Genomic DNA, 16,988 nt, shown 5'->3' with positions numbered 1-16,988 from the left:
TCATAGATGTCTCATGAATAATTCTGTATCTTTTTCATGGGCAGAAACTTTACAACGTAGTGGTGCACAGCAAAGAGTGGGGGCGGATGTACATTCTCAGGTAAAGACATAGATGTACTATTCAATGCTGGCACTGGATGCAAATGTGCGAGTGCGAGTATATGTTCAAATGCTGTTTAATTGAAAACGGTTTTTTTTACAGTGTTTAACATTTTTAGCAAGCAACATAGCAGAATTATTTTCAACTGCAATGAATGAATCATCAATTCATTTTAAGAAACAATAACTGTTATTACATGTATTTGTTTGTGTTTTTTACTGGGTTCATGGTCTTTTTACCCCCTGAAATTCAGTAAATAACCAGATTATCTAAACAAATATGTTCTGCTTTTTATGTAAAATAGATTTTGTGACATTGATTGAAGAGTCTTTGAACTGACTAGCATTCACTTTGTTTGTTATTAGACATCTTTTGAAGTATTTGGGTCATAACCAACACTGAACATGATAATAAGCGTTGATGGTTGTGTGTGTTTTTTTCAATCAACTATAATTGAATTGTGTACAAAATAATTATTTATATATGTTTTTGTGAGGCGCCTAGAGCTGTATTAGGATTTGCGCCATATAAATATCCTCATTATTATTATTATCATAACTACAGAGAAAGCATCACAGCAGTTCTGCAGAATCTGGTTCCACAGACTCTGCTTCTGATTGTAGCGATGATGACGAAAGTGAGGAAGAATCGGAAAGGTATGCATTTTCTTTCCCTTCAAACAAATAAAAATAAGAATAAATCAAATAAAAAATGTTGTTATATCAAATTGACTCTCATCAGGGCGGGGATGTAGCTCAGTCGGTAGCGCGCTGGATTTGTATCCAGTTGGCCGCTGTCAGCGTGAGTTCGTCCCCACGTTCGGCGAGAGATTTATTTCTCAGAGTCAACTTTGTGTTCAGACTCTCCTCGGTGTCCGAACACCCCCGTGTGTACACGCAAGCACAAGACCAAGTGCGCACAAAAAAGATCCTGCAATCCATGTCAGAGTTCGGTGGGTTATAGAAACACGAAAATACCCAGCATGCATCCTCCGAAAGCAGCGTATGGCTGCCTAAATGGCGGGGTAAAAACGGTCATACACGTAAAAGCCGTGGGAGTTTCAGCCCATGAACGAACAAACAAACAAACAGACTTGCATCATCTTGACGTTGAAATGTCAACCCCTTACTCAGCTAAGTTCTTTTGTCTAATTATGACATGTATTCGTATTTTCATCCACTGCAAAGTCAAAGACCATTTTGTCCACAAGTTAAATGCTTCATTGCAAGAATTGTAACAGAAATTATGACATAATTCTGCTTGAAGGTGAAATGAATAAAAAACATTTGCTACAATACAATACAATACAATAATCTTTATTCATCTCTAAAAGAGAAATTACAAGCTTGACTGTGTGTCTGTAAAATCAATCAAGTAATCAATCAATCAACCATGCATGTAGTAACATTCACATCGCATATTCACATCATATCGTTACACGCAAACATGCTACTAATTTCAGGAGACGTGCTCCACCAGTCCCCTCCCTGTCCCCGCCCCGAACCCTTCAAGCGAGTGGAACCTACGAGAACCCACAGAACCCCGAGATGCAAATTAATGAGCTGTACGGCACTCCTTCCAGACCCCGCCCCCGCGTTACCAAGCCGACTGACTATGCTGAGTTAGACTTTGAGAGGAAGCAACAAGCTGGTGAGTTGGGCAGAAGTCCCACCCTTAACTATTTCGTCCCTACCACTGACGATGAAACTGGAGAGGCAAAGAAGCAGAAAAAGCCTGGAGGTAAGGTGGTAGGATCTTTTTTGTAGGTCAAAGCTTTTACCAGATACTAACAAGGATCTTTCACTTGTACTTGCAAGAATTTATTATTTGTAGTGTCCTTGGAAAGCTCGCTTGTGATAACAATTAGAACTCATTGATTTAAGTGCTCATCTATACAAAATGACAGCTCTGTTCCTGGATGAGATCAAAGCTATAAGAAAGAAAGAAGTTGAGCTGTATAAGTCCTGAAAATCTGTCACTCATTTATACTTTTAAAAAAACAGTGGCGGTGCTGTCCAGATAAACATCTTTGGTGGTGCACCAATTGTTTTTTCCTCTGTTACTCTTTTAATATGGTATTTATTTACTGTCTGTTGACTGCATGGATATACTTTTTTAGAATAACAAGTATCTTTCACTCATTTATACTTTAACAAGAGGCGAAGCCTTCAAGGCTCACGTAAGAAATCGACAAACAGTAACACAAACTCAATCACTCCGTCACACATACACACACACACACACACACACAGTAAGCATAGGTGAAACTGTGCAAGAAAGCGAGACCCTGGATCTGCCAACTAGTCTCGGCCCGCTCACAATAACAATGACCGAGACTTTCAGTAATTCCTTTGCGTGACGTCTAACCCTCTTACGTCATAATGTGACGTCTTCAAATAGTTTCCATCACACACGTCAAACACTTTTGACCGAGACGTAATCTTCTTATGCGAGCTTTATCCATAGACTCGGAAATGTTAAAGTTTCTATCACACACACACACACACACACACGCACGCACAGACAGACAAAGTTTATCATCGCATAGGCTACACTTACGTGAGCCAAAAACCAGTGCCGGTGCTGTCTAAATAAAGATCTGTTGGTGGTGGCGCACCAATTGTTTTTTCCTCTGTTACTCTTTCAATATGGTATTTATTTACTGTCTGTTGACTGCATGGATATATAGAATAACAAGTATATATATGAAACTTTTGTATTTCCCCTTATTTTGTCTTTTACCTGAAAGAGACCTTTGATCTTCTTTACCGTTTACATGTGTGGTAGACCTATTTCCTCTTCTGTATTCTCCTTTACTGTTGGTATTACTTTGGAATGCCATGGTATTTGTAAATTTGACTTTTAATTTTATAAGCAATAACTGGGTAGACACATTTCTTCTTCAGGAGATTGTGGGAAATTGTTCAGTTCTCAATGTTGCTTCCGTAATAATTTCAAGAAATACTAACACGAATGGGAATCTTTTATGAAGAGGATGAAAGAAATCAATGAGTTTTGCCATGCTCGTGTTACATTTGTTAATTCGTTAACACATTTTTAGACTTAAAACAAAGTAACAAGCAGACTGTCTAACTACAGTGTCTGTGCTTTTTTTGTAGGCGTTAAATTTAGGAGAAATAACAACAGGTTTTTTATCTACATGTATCTTGAACATGTTTTGTGCGTAATTTGAACCTACATCAGCTAAATGTATAAGCAACTCTCAGTTGAAGAGCATGAATATTGAATTCATAGTACTTGCTGCTCTTTCAAAGTAGTTTTATTTCACAAGTCTTTTTAGTTTACAAGTTGTATGAGTGCAGGCTTTCTCTTGCTGCAACCTCTTGTCTGTTCTGGAAGACTGGTAAGTTTTCATATTCATTTTCACAGAGAGAGTACATAACGCTTTGGGTACCGCAGGTGGCTTTGACTACATGTATATGAATTACATTTTAGAAAATATTGAATGCAGGCTTTCTCTTGCTTCACCCTCTTTCCTGTTTAATAAGACTGGTAAGTTATTTTCATTTTCATTTTCACAGAGAGAGTACAAAACTCTTGGGGTAAGTTTTCATATTCATTTTCACAGAGAGAGTACAAAACGCTTTGGGTACCGCAGGTGGCTTTTACTTCATGTACATGAATTGCATTTTTAGAAAATACTGAGTGCAGGCTTTCTCTTGCTTCACCCTGTTTCCTGTTTAACAAGACTGGTAAGTTTTCATTTTCATTTTCACAGAGAAAGTATTCAAGTCTTCGGGTATTGCAGGTGGCTTTTACGTTTAGCAAAAAAAAAAAGGTTGAACTTCCATTAGTGCTCTTTATTTGAAGTGTGAGTAGTAATGACTAAACCTGACAACCGGTGTAGAGGGTTCACAGCACAATTAACATTTGCATGAGTAGTGCAGCCTAATACAGTGGAACCCCCCTTTTAAGACCCCCTAATTTAAGACTCCCTCCTTTTTAAGACCTTGTTTTCTCAGACTTTCTGTTCATAACCTCTATAAAATTACCACCATTTTAAGACTCCCTCCTTTTTAGGACCTGATTTTTTCTGATTTTTGGAGGTCTTAAAAGGGGGGTTCCACTGTATTGCATTGAGCTGCAGATTGTTAAAAACAATGTCATGTTGTGTGCAGAATATAAAACAGTAGAGTGAGAGCCCACAAGACATTATTAGGATGGATAAGTCGACCTCCTACTGTGAATGTGTTTCGATTTGTAGTAATTCATAGCTGAAGTTTCTAACATTGTATAAGACTGAAAGTTTCAGTGGGTTTAAGTATATCATTTATATTTTGTTTTGATGCTTTCCATCTGCATAGGTCTATTGAACAGAAATTTGAAATAGTAAAAAGGAATTTAAGGCCTAACTTTTGAAGCAGTTACTCTGGCTTCAGCTTCTTTGAATTAAGAAACAAGCACACACAGTCCCTCGTAGATACCTGGATGTTATAGACATTTGCATCCAGGCCATACTTTGCAAGCAGCAACCTTGTTTCTACATTCAACACCAGATGATCTACTCAAGTGTCATGAGTTTCTCAGCATTCAATCAGAATGAATACTGTAACAGTTAGTACTTGATGAGTTCTTGATTAACATTTTCCTACACATCTACATCATCATCATTATTATTACTTCATACATGTATCATCTTTACCTTCTCTTTCTAGACGTTTTGGTCTAGCAATAAACTCCTTATGCTCATCTGTACACATATTTGGTCTTTCTGCCCGTGCTAGGTGGCAGCCAGGATCCCGACTATGAGCCTGTGGAGGTGAAAGGGCAAGCTGCACAGAAGTCGGCTGCTCCAAGGTTAGTTTCACAACAAACTTCTTCTTCTTCTTCTTCTTCTTCTTCGTTCATGGGCTTAGACTCCCACGTTCACTCATGTTTTTAGCACGAGTGGATTTTTACGTGTATGACTTTTTACCCCGCCATTCAGGCAGCATACGCCGATTTCGGGGGAGGCATGCTGGGTATTTTCGTGTTTCTATAACCCACCGAACTCTGACATGGATTACAGGATCTTTTCCGTGCGCACTTGGTCTTGTGCTTGCGTGTACACACAAAGGGGGTTAAGTCACTTGCAGGTCTGCACATAATCTCCACTCTTAACCCACCAGGCGGCAGCGACCGGGATTCGAACTGACGACCTCCCAATTAGGAGGCCGATGTCTTACCACCACGCCACTGCGCCCGTCACAACAACCATTTACAGTGGAACCCGGCTTTTAAGACCTCCCTGATTGCGACTTCCTCCCTTTAAGACCTTGTCTTTGTGCATTTTTTCTTCATAAGCCCTGTAAGGCCAAAACAAATAATAGGTGTGGTTCAGGTAACATAGCCCCCCCAAAAATAGGGTAGGAAGGTAGGCAATCACTTTTTTTTTATATAACTTTTTTTTCTAATGTGTACAAATTAAACCTACTTGACAGGGAAATAAGTGTGCGACTCGAGCGCTTTCGCTTTCATTGCGTTTTCTGCACTCGTTTTCTTGTTTTTTTGTTGACAAATGTAAAAAAAGTTATAGGGTGGGCCCCTAAAAATAGGGTAGGTCGGGTTACCGTAACCACAGCTATTTTTTTTTAGGCCTAAATGTACCCCCATTTTAAGACTCCCTCCTTTTTAAGACCCGACTTTCTCAGATTTACGGAGGTCTTAAAAGGGGGGTTCCACTGTAGTGCAACAGTACTGGTGATGTGAGGCCTCTCCGATGAAAGGCCACCTGCCAAGATAGGCCACTTTCCGTTGCCGCTGTTTTTATTATCTTGACCAAAATAGTCCTCTCTTCCAGGCCACCTGCAATGTAGGGACACTTTGGCCTGGTCCCAAGGGTGTCCTTTCATCGCAGGTACCACTGTATGCAGACAAAACAAGAAATTCCTCCGAGGTAGGAAAAACACCCCCGTCCTTACCATTCTCACTGCCACCAACTGAGAAGGTTATTTCCCTTTGACCATTAATATGTCCCTCTATAAGTCCTTGTAGAATCTTAATCCACCAATAACTCCCTAACCGTGTGTTTGACTGGTCCCAATGTTTGTAAGGACCGTCTCAGGAATGTATAGAACCTGTTCACCAAGTTTGGTGACGATCGGTCCGTTCATTCTTGAGATCTATATGCGAACACAAACACACAAACAAACAAACAAACACATCGACCGAATCCTATACACACCCCTATACCGGGGGTGTAATAAAGTGCAAATGAGGGTGACAACAATCAAAGCACTGACAAAGCCGTTTGATAAGCAGAATATACAGTCTGTGGTTGTTTTTTTTTTTCATTTTAATTACTTTATTATAGGGATAACAACAATCGGTCTCAGCAGACAATAGATGATTTGCCTTTTTATATATTGAACAAAAGCATGCAGTGTGAAGACTAATAGGGGATCAGTAAATGAGCAACACAGCTTTGAGCGCATTCTTACCCTCACAGGGAACAAAACATGACCTCTAGAACAGAACAGAACATGCTTCTTTTTCCATTTCATCTAGAGCTGCATTTTGTTGGTCTTCTGTACACGCTTTTTTCCATTGAATTTTTGTAGGACTTGGGGATTTGCAGGTGGTGGGTGGTGCAGGAGGTAATATGTTCTACATGTAAGAGTAAGATTGAAGTCTTTCTCACAACAACATCAAACTGTTGCAGCACTAAAGAAGACCAGCGCATCGGCTTCGCCATGGGGGACAGCTACCTGTCACATGGTGACGAGAAAAAGGACGCAAAGGAATCCAAAACTTGTGCCGTTATGTGATCACTTCCGCTCAGCGTCGTGAAGTGTGGCAGCATATCTGAGACTGTGAATGCCACGGAGAGCAAGGTCTGGCAGGGATGGTCTGGGTTTGACATCACAGTTTATTTTGGTGTACAGTGGAACACCCTTTTAAGACCCCCTCCTTTTTCAGACCATATTTTCTCAGACTTTCTGTTCGTAACCTCAGTCAAATTACCCCCAATTTAAGACTCCTTCCTTTTTCAGACCATATTTTCTCAGACTTTCTGTTCGTAACCTCAGTCAAATTACCCCCATTTTAAGACTCTCTACTTTTTAAGACCTGATTTTTTCAGAGTTTTGGAGGTCTTAAGGGGGGTTCAACTATTTACCAAACTGTCCAGCTTGCTCAAAAGTTAGCTAGGTTAAGTTATTGTAAAAAAGAATCAAGATACTTTCTGTTATTTGTTTGACATGACATGTGATACTATGTCATTCCGTCCATGGTTAACCACATGAAATGTGATACTATGTCATTCCGTCCATGGTTAACCACATGAAATGTGATACTATGTCATTCCGTCCATGGTTAACCACATAAAATGTGATACTATGTCATTCCGTCCATGGTTAACCACATGAAATGTGATACTATGTCATTCCGTCCATGGTTAACCACATGAAATGTGTTACTATGTCATTCCGTCCATGGTTAACAGCAATTCTCAAGGTGTCACTTTCTCTTGAACAATTTAAAGGTGGTCGTCTACATTTTTGCTTTTTTTCAATAATCTTATGGTTAGATTTCGATACAAAATTATGTCAAATGATGAATGAACCATGGGGAAACAAATTAAAGAAAAAAAAAAAATTGTAAAAAAAGATTTTATTTTTGGGTAGCGTGACTCATGCTTCCAATATTTTGTTTTCTGTTTGCTGAGAACATGTGCTTTGCCTAAAAATACTGACCAATCAAATTCATGTCACTATGCTTATAGCCACGCCCAAACAATTGCAGCAACAGTTTGACACTGGAGCGCTGTCCACGCTTTTTTTTTTATAAACGCACGAAATGCATGGGATTTGAGAGGAGTTTTGCGCTTGGCATTTTCCAAATAAGGATATCCTACTATGAGTACTACGCTGGAATACTACAATGAATTTTCAAACGGCTACACTGGCTTCGTCTTTCCTGATCGAAAGGGGGTGTATTGTTGATATTAGTAGATAATAGACTCTGCATTTTAATAGTCAAATGGCGATTTCGGTATAAACATGTAGACAACGACCTTTAAAGGGAAGCGATGAAGATAAATGCCCAGCATGGTTAAACATGTGTTTATTTGAAGAGAATTTTTACAATTCATGATCAGGCGAGTGATTGGCTGAAGCTAATTAAGGAATGGCCATTGGCTGATGAAAGGAATGTGTGTTTTATTCAAAATGTTTGATTTTTTTTCTTCACACACAACTGATTAAAATAAAAAATATACCTCATTGATTAATGCTTGTTATCACTGGATTTCTTTGAAGATCAGTAGATAGTCTAGATTGCTTTCTGTACATGTTTGCTCTTATGTTTTTATTTCTTCAGGTATTTTTTAAGCATCAGTACTAGACAACACGGTCTAGTTTTTTTCGTCTGAAGAAATTAATAATTTCTAGCATGTATTCTCCGTTTAATTGATTGTGTTCTTTTAAAAAAAAATAGTTTATTGATGAGAAAGTACTGAAAGCCGTGGGTGTTAATATTTCAGACCTTTCACAATTGTCCTGGTTTTATTCATGTTCCCGAATTATGAGATTCAAGAAGAAGGCTTTTCGGTTTGTACAAAGTTAAAATTTGGATTAGCAAAGCTGTGACTCGACAAAAACAGATAACACATATTATGTCTGGACCAGTTAACCAGACATTCTTTCAAAACATGTTTTTATCTGCATTAGTGAAGACATTTCATGGTAAAGAATGAAATGGAGCGTTACTGTGATATTACTGATGATGAAGATCAAAATTTCATTTGCATTCAGGTTTTGAATTCTTTGTTTGTACTTGTAGCCTTATGATTGGAAATACATTGTTGCAACTGCAGTCTTCACTTTATGACTTGTACTGTACATTTAGAAACAGCTACTTTCTGCCCTCACAATGCATTTAGAGAATTCTGTTTGCCATTAATCAGTTTTCAATTGTTCTGGAAACCTTTTGTTTTCTTCAGGTAGATTTGCAAACAGGATTTACACTGCACTGTTTAGTCTGATTCTTATGTAATGGTCTGATAAAAAAATCCAATTTGGAGAAAACTTTGAAATAAAGTACAATGTATCAATGAAAACTGTGTTGCTACCATTATGTTGTGTGTGTGTGTGTGTGTGTGTGTGTGTGTGTGAGAGAGAGAGAAAAAGAGTGAGATGGAGAGAGAAAAAGAGAGAGTTTGCATGATTGTTTGTTTGAGAGCTAACTCGACCACAAGTGACAACACAAACTCCTTCAATAAAATGCTTGCTTATTTATATTTTACTTTCAGATGAACTCCTCAAAATTTGAGGGGTACCGTGAATACAACAATTTAAGTAGCCAAGATCTCATCACCATGACGACGCAAAGGTGAACGGTGGTATACACAGAGAGATTCGCCTCTCGGGAACAAAGTTAACGCACCAAACTATGTCTGTAAAGCAGTGTTCACAGTGCTAAAGACAAAGGAAAAAAATAATAAATACTACCTACTTTCTTCACATTTAAATAAAGTATTTATTTGTACAAAACATCCAACCATGAGTTCAGCTCTCAAATACACATGCCCATCATTTTCCCCCATATGGTTTTGTGCCTACAAGTTTTAAGGTATACTCCTTGTGACTGGTTCATGTCTGGCTGCATTCCTGTAAGGCACTTTAGTTGACCTAATACAGTGAGATAAGTTAATACTTTTCAAAAATAAAAATTGTACCTGAAAATGACAATTGCAGCCTCAGATGAACTCAGAAAGCTGAAGCTCTCTCCTCGTGACCCAGTAGATAACTCGAAAACGAAACTTTCTCCCTTCTTGTCAAAATGACAAAAAAATTGAAAATGCCTGATTAATAAGTCCACTGAAGTAATGGAAAAAGATTCCACTTCTCACCACATTCTTTTCTTCCTTAACACTAACTCTAATAAACGTGTAATTCTCCAAAAATCCAGGAGGGTCAAAAATCAGAAAATAATGCCAACATGAACTTTTCACAAGAGTCATCTGTTTCTGCGGGCGATGGCGTCTCTGATCTGTCTGTCCAGCTCCATAATGATTTTATCCTGTGTGGTGTAGACACCAGTGCGCAGCAAAGTGTCCCTCTCCTCTACCAGACGCGATATGTGTTCGTCAACAGAAGAGTCCAAGTCGGTGTTGAGGGGTTTGTGGGGATCGCCAAAGTTGGAGTCGGATGACTGTTTCAGTTTGTCTGCTTCCAACTGCTTCAATCTGTGGACACACACAAAAAGAATTAAAAAAATTATTATATGGAATGTCTAGCGAACGATCGGCTACTTGTTGTACAGGAAAACTTGCAATATCTCTTTTGGAAAAATTGGATTCCAGAGAAGCATTCACATTCGATGTCTGGTGACATGACAATGAACTTCCGTCAATAATAGTGGAAGTTCTTTCAAATTTATCTGTAAAACAATACTGCTCTTGGAATTTCAGTTAGAAGTGTACACACTTTATAGTTACAAATGATAATGGAACAGTTGTATTCTTCAAGGGTAGAAATGAACAGTCTTACTGGGGAGAGTGTTTCGGTGGATGGCCCATAAAGCTGAGAAACTTCCATTACTTAGACAGCTGGCTGCCGGCTGCTAGAGGAGACCTGAAATGGGCTAGGGACCGGGTTGGGTCGTCTTGGGTCAGTGCTGAAATGATTACTTTATGGGCTGTTGGCCGGACCGACACCGGGGCTTCATATTTATGCATGCATGTATTCGTGTTTCCAAGGCCTGAGACTTTCGCTGTGACCCTGGGATCTTTATCGTGCACATGCATGCACACAGGGGTGTTTGGACACCGAGGAGAGTCTGCACAAAGTTGACTCTGGGACACACATCCCGCACTGAACTTGGGGGTTGAACCCACGCTGATAGTAACCGGTTATAAAGCCAGCGCCTCTACCGACTGGGCAAACTCCCAACCCAATATGTTGGGGTCAGAAGACCCCCCAATTTAAGACTTTGTTTTATCAGACTCTCTGTTCATAACGTCTGTAAATTTACCCCCATTTTCAGACTTACTCCTTTTTAAGACCTGATTTTCTAAGCTTTTTGGAATTCTTAAAAGGGGGGTTCCACTGTTTAACACTGACTTGTTCAGTTCGTTCTTGATCTCCTCCAGCTGCTGGTTGTCCGACTTGGCCACCTCTTTCTCCTCGGCCGCCAAGTAGCGCAGACGCATGTGCTCCAGTTCCTGCTGTTGTTGCCGTAGCGACGCCTTTGCCGCCTCCTGCTCTCGCTGCTTCATTCTGGCCACCTCCTTCAGCGCCCGGCCCCACTGCTGCTTGTAGTGCACCTTGGACTGGTTGGCCGTTTCTAGCTTACGCTCCAGCTCCACCTGTGAAGGCCAGTAAAACAATGTCATCACAACCAAATAGTTCAACAAAGTCCTCTTTTTTTGTGAGAAAACCACTGCCTGAGTCGAAGCATAACAACAAAACAATGTAATCACAACCAAATAATTCAAAAAGTCCTTTTTTGTGTGTGAGAAAACCACTGCCTGAGTCGAAGCATAACAACAAAACAATATAATCACAACCAAATCATTCAAACAAAATCCTCTTTTTTTGTGAGAAAATCACTGCCCGAGTCAAAGAATAACAACAAAGTTGCTGAAATCTGTTAAGATGAAGATCTTTTGTGTGTAGCATACATACAACCCCTCACCCCATGTCCCAAGTACACGTTTACTTTGTAACCCTCATCTGGCAAGAGAAATCCACTGCTACCTCATTTACAGTAGAACCCCCCTTTTAAGACCCCCCAGTTTAAGACTTCCTCCCTATTAAGACCCTATTTTCTAAGACTTTTTTTTCATAACCTCTGTAAATTTACCCCCATTTTAAGACTCCCTCCTTTTTAAGACCTGATTTTCTAAGCTTTTTGGAAGTCTTAAAAGGGGGGTTCCACTGTACAAGACAATGCATCAAAATACAGCATAACACTGTCATGTAATGACCGTCCACATTTTGCAACACAAGACTTGTTTCAGTCAGACTACAGCTGCATAAACCACAGTAAACAGAGGAAAACAAAACAAAATAAACATCAAAACATTTCGTCTTTGAAATGTCATAGTGTATTATACTTTTTTAAATGGGAGGAGACATGAGACTACATGTACATCCACCTATAGAACAGCAAAAGGAATAAGAATGAAATACAAAACCACTTTACCTTTTGGTTTAAACAGTATTTTATTCAAATACATAGATCGAAAATATTAATAATAAATTTTCATTTGATTAGCACTTAAACAGAAGTTAATTCTATATCTGAGTTGGAGTGAGAATATGTAATTTAATACAAAGCCATGGAGTGTATGATGTAATAAAGGAATAAAAAAAAACAAGCAAGGTAAGTTGTTAGAACGTTTGTTATTGACAAAAATACCTTTCATGCACAAATATATCGACCGAACGTCTTCCAAGTGCACAGACAAAACAATTAGTTACGAAAACTTATCTTGATGGAATTTTCTTCCGCCTGCCGCGAAGCCGCAAGCGAATGAATCAAAATTCAATGTAATAAAGGAACACAACAAGATGAACTCATAAATGTGCTCTCAGAAACAAAAGCACTTTACCTTTTCTAGTGTGAGGAGATTAATTTCTGACTGCAGGCGGACCTCGGGCTTGGAGTTGAGCTGTTCCTTGAAGGTGTTGAACTCGCGCTCCAGGGCTTTGTACTTCTTGTCTCCGTCCTGCAGCTGATCACACCGCAGTCGGCAAAAGTTAATCATCAGTATTTCTCACAGACATGGGAGGGACTGAAAAACGTCATGAATCCTCAACCTCAACCCAACCACACACAAAAAAGAGGCCATAATTGAATCCGGATTTCCGGCATATACCGTAAGAATCCCACCCATGCATAGACATAGTAAACTTTATCATCTCAAGAAGAGAAACTTAGGTGCGGTGTATCCCAGCATCAGACAACATACAACATACAATGTAAGAACATAAAACAGTCAAATCCCTTGCATGCACCGCATCATTGCAGGTTCCTGGTGCAATCATATAAAGCGTATGGAGGCGCTCTGACTAATACTTCTGACTGTGTCTTAAAGGTGTGCTCCTTGTGGACACATGCACAGCATCATTGCAGGTTCCTGGTGCAATCATTTAAAGCGTATGGAGGCGCTCTGACTAATACTTCTGACTGTGTCTTAAAGGTGTGCTCCTTGTGGACACATGCACAGCATCATTGCAGGTTCCTGGTGCAATCATTTAAAGTGTATGGAGGCGCTCTGACTTCTTCTTCTTCTTCTGCGTTCGTGGGCTGAAACTCCCACGTACACTCGTGTGGTTTTTTTTGCACGAGTGGAATTTTACGTGTATGACCGTTTTTTACCCCGCCATTTAGGCAGCCATACGCCGTTTTCGGAGGAAGCATGCTGGGTATTTTCGTGTTTCTATAGCCCACTGAACTCTGACATGGATTACAGGATCTTTTTCGTGCGCACTTGGTCTTGTGCTTGCGTGTACACACGGGGGTGTTTGGACACCGAGGAGAGTCTGCACACAAAGTTGACTCTGAGAAATAAATCTCTCGCCGAACGTGGGGACGAACTCACGCTGACAGCGGCCAACAGGATACAAATCCAGCGCGCTACCGACTGAGCTACATCCCCGCCCATGCACAGCATGATTGCAGGTTCCTGGTGCAATCATTTAAAGCGTATGGAGGCGCTCTGACTAATACTTCTGACTGTGTCTAAAGGTGAGCTCCTTGTGGACACATGTACTTTTCAGGGGAATACTTATCTATCAGATCAATTATTTGCAACATTTTTGCCATGAATAAAATCCACCTCAGGTGTAGAAAGTCAAATATCTGAATGAGCCAGCAACAATGTACAAAAGTGAAAAGTGGTTGTTTTTATCAAAGAGAGAGAGAGAGAGCAGGAGGGGGCATATGGGGGGGGGGGGGGGGGGGGGATTTGGAGGGGTGTGGCAGAGAGACAGACAGAAGAGAAAGACATACATACAGAAGCATAAGAGTAAGAGAACACCACTGAAATAAAGCATGAACACTTAAACAAGTAACATCTAGCTCCACTGCAGAGCCCAATACAACAGAGATGATCAGGGTTGCAGTGCACGAAGGGAAACTGGCTGCCACAGGGTCTGAATGGTTGAAATTGAGATTTGCTGCGATTTCAATAAATCAGACCTGGCGTTTTTTTAAAATCCAGTTGGGTGTTCCTGGTGCACAAAGACAAAAGAATGGGGAAAGATGTAGAGATGAGAAGTAGACATGTGTACCAACCTCTCCTTTGTATCTGACGATGATTTCTTCCAACTCCTTCACCTTCATCCTGCATCAGACATCAACAACACACTACGTTACTGTGAACAATCATCAGACATCAACAACACACTACGTTACTGTGAACAATCATCAGACATCAACAACACACTACGTTACTGCAAACAATCACTTGCGTTTCACCAAGTTATCGAAAAATATTGGCACTAGGAAGTACTGTACATCACAATTACATTACTAGACTTCATTCGTGCAAAAAAGAATCAACAATCTTAATATGATTCCCTTTGTTACTTAACAAACTTTTTGTTTCCAGTAAAACATTGAATGACAGATAAAGTTATTTTGGATATCTGAAATAGTAGACTTTTTCTACAGTAACAATTGAGGGCTACTGGCACTGTATCATACAGTTGAACCCCCCCCCCCCCCCCCCCCATCAACACTTTCTACCCCACCTATGTTGACCAAGTTTTGGTAGAATTGTAGTAACTGTGTATCAACAGGATGGAATGCAGGCGTTAGATCGACGCTACAGGAAGCAACTGAAGTGACTGTGTGTACGGATATATCCATACCAACTCAACTCAACTCAACTCAAATTTTATTGGCTTCAATTTTCACATAGAAGAATTTGTCTTGCGCTTGGGATTAAGACATAGGCAGATGTAAGAGTATAACATATAGAAACAGCATTCATATCACATTTCATGTATCACACACAGTAATCACTAGTATAGGCCTAGGCCTACAGATATCACTTTGTCCCTGTATCACACATGCAAATAGATAGTATCACATTTTCCACGTATCACACACAATATATACGTTACATAACATACAGCAAGTTTCCATCTCCCGCGCCCACCCCCCCCCCCCCCCCCTCCCACACATACATATCCTCGCACGTGCGTCGACTCCATACAAATGACATCATCAGTCCATTAACTAAAATGCATAATGACTAGTAGAGGGTACATGATACACAAAACGTGCTCAACTAGACCTGCTAACTAAAATAATAACCGAGTCAGATAGAGCCATATGAGTGGGTACGGATATATCCGTACCTGGGAGACAATGACTTAAGATCTCAAAAAATGTCAGAAAATCCGGTCTTAAAAAGAAGGGAGTCTTAAAATGGGGGTAATTTTACAGAGGTTATGAAAAGAAAGTCTGAGAAAACAAGGTCTTAAAAAGGAGGGAGTTTTAAATTGGGGTGGGGGGTCTTAAAAGGTGGGTTCTACTGTACAGCAAAAGAACCAAATCTTCATGCCCACTGACCTCTCCAGCTCCACTTGGTGATCGCAGTCATCCTTCATACGTCGCGATGCCTCTTTCATCTCCTGCAGTTTGCGGTCATGCTCTCTCTGCAGCTCTCCCCGCAGTCGCATCACCTGGTGCAAGCAGAAAGAAAATGAGGTTAACCATGCAAAACAGCAGCAAAGAACGACAGAAAATGTCTAAACTTTAGTCAAAATTTGTCACAAAAACGGTGACAATGGTGTTTGTCGGGGTGGGGGTACAATAAGAATACACTTTTAAAATGTGTGTGTTTGCATGTGTGGGTTTCCGATTTCTTGTCCTGTCTTATCTTCAGTTTATAACATGGATGAGTCATAGTAGAGTACATGCAAGTTGACAGAATCCACTTCAATAGAGGCTTGACACATGGAAAGTTATTCTGCACTATAATGCACACGCAGCAATCTAGCAAACAGTTTTTACATGAGCTGCTTGATTTTTGAGCTGCCATTCATTTTAAGCAAAACGCATGTGGGTGTGTATCCAAGCACTGTGAATACATGCGAGAACAGCAGTACAAGTATTGAACGTGCAGATGCACGTCCACATTTGTGTCCACATGGTCAGGCGATAATTACCTCATGTTCATTAGCAGCCAGCTGCTTGTCTCTCTTCTCCAGGTCGGCCAGTGTTTTTTTCAGCTGAGCTTCCCACTGAGTGTACTCTGCCAGCTGTAACAATTTCATCAGTGCATCAGCCACAACAGTTACAACAGTGCATAAGACACCCCCCCCCCCCCCCCAACCAAAAAAAGGAATTCAGTGTTTGTGGTTTTCCAACTAACCATATATTTTCCAAGACCCTACAACATTTTATTTACCTTGAAAAAAAATTTGAAAATGACAAAACTAGATTTTGTAGACATTGCAAAAAAAGAGAACATTTATGGCCTAAGCTACGACTGTCACAGAATAAAATGTGACAAAAACACTCACTAACCTTTTTTTGCATCAGCACCTCCCTCTCCTTGTCTCTCTTCTTCCATTCCTCTGCCAGAGCTCGCATGTACTGTGCTTCTTTCTGCTTGAGCTGTAACAACACACATACAGATTAACATGGCACTGTCCTTCTTGATCATCACTGACCAGTGTGCAAACAAATCATAGATGGACGGGCGCAGTGGCCTAGTGGTTAAGACATCAGCCTCCTAATCGGAAGGTCATGAGTTCAAATCCCGGCCGTGACCGCCTGGTGGGTTAAGGGTGGAGATTTTTTCGATCTCCCAGGTCAACTTAAGTGCAGACCTGTACACGCAAGCTCAAGACCGCGCGGAAAAGATCCTGTAATCCATGTTAGAGTTTGGTGGGTTATAGAAACACGAAAATACCCAGCATGCTTC

General features: G+C 40.3%; 2 protein-coding genes across 7 annotated transcripts in view; one reads left to right on the top strand and one right to left on the bottom strand.

Moving 5' to 3' along the window:
* LOC138947512 (tetratricopeptide repeat protein 24-like) overlaps positions 1-9,158 on the top strand; it is a 29,399-nt gene extending 20,241 nt beyond the window's left edge. For 2 of the 5 annotated variants that reach the window (XM_070319000.1, XM_070319009.1), the window contains exons 10-15: positions 45-100; positions 665-756; positions 1,563-1,840; positions 4,846-4,918; positions 6,762-7,583; positions 8,123-9,158. In XM_070319000.1, the coding sequence (XP_070175101.1) occupies positions 45-100; positions 665-756; positions 1,563-1,840; positions 4,846-4,918; positions 6,762-6,867 (605 nt within the window). In that variant the 3' untranslated portion in view covers positions 6,868-7,583; positions 8,123-9,158. The remainder of the gene's footprint in view (positions 1-44; positions 101-664; positions 757-1,562; positions 1,841-4,845; positions 4,919-6,761; positions 7,584-8,122) is intronic. The other 3 variants (XM_070319029.1, XM_070319020.1, XM_070319014.1) reach the window with 3 other exon arrangements.
* A 159-nt stretch (positions 9,159-9,317) lies between these two features.
* LOC138947497 (centrosomal protein of 120 kDa-like) overlaps positions 9,318-16,988 on the bottom strand; it is a 35,548-nt gene continuing 27,877 nt past the window's right edge. For both annotated transcript variants that reach the window (XM_070318981.1, XM_070318990.1), the window contains exons 16-22: positions 16,589-16,678; positions 16,228-16,320; positions 15,629-15,741; positions 14,345-14,393; positions 12,657-12,779; positions 11,164-11,408; positions 9,318-10,286 (exon numbers count right to left, since the gene is read on the bottom strand). In XM_070318981.1, coding sequence (XP_070175082.1) covers positions 10,058-10,286; positions 11,164-11,408; positions 12,657-12,779; positions 14,345-14,393; positions 15,629-15,741; positions 16,228-16,320; positions 16,589-16,678 — 942 coding nt within the window. In that variant the 3' untranslated portion in view covers positions 9,318-10,057. The remainder of the gene's footprint in view (positions 10,287-11,163; positions 11,409-12,656; positions 12,780-14,344; positions 14,394-15,628; positions 15,742-16,227; positions 16,321-16,588; positions 16,679-16,988) is intronic.

The sequence above is a fragment of the Littorina saxatilis genome, linkage group LG1, assembly GCF_037325665.1.
Source record: "Littorina saxatilis isolate snail1 linkage group LG1, US_GU_Lsax_2.0, whole genome shotgun sequence".
NCBI lineage: Eukaryota > Metazoa > Mollusca > Gastropoda > Littorinimorpha > Littorinidae > Littorina > Littorina saxatilis.
Note: the sequence above shows the minus strand (reverse complement) of the source record. Positions and strands in the feature narration are given on the sequence as shown.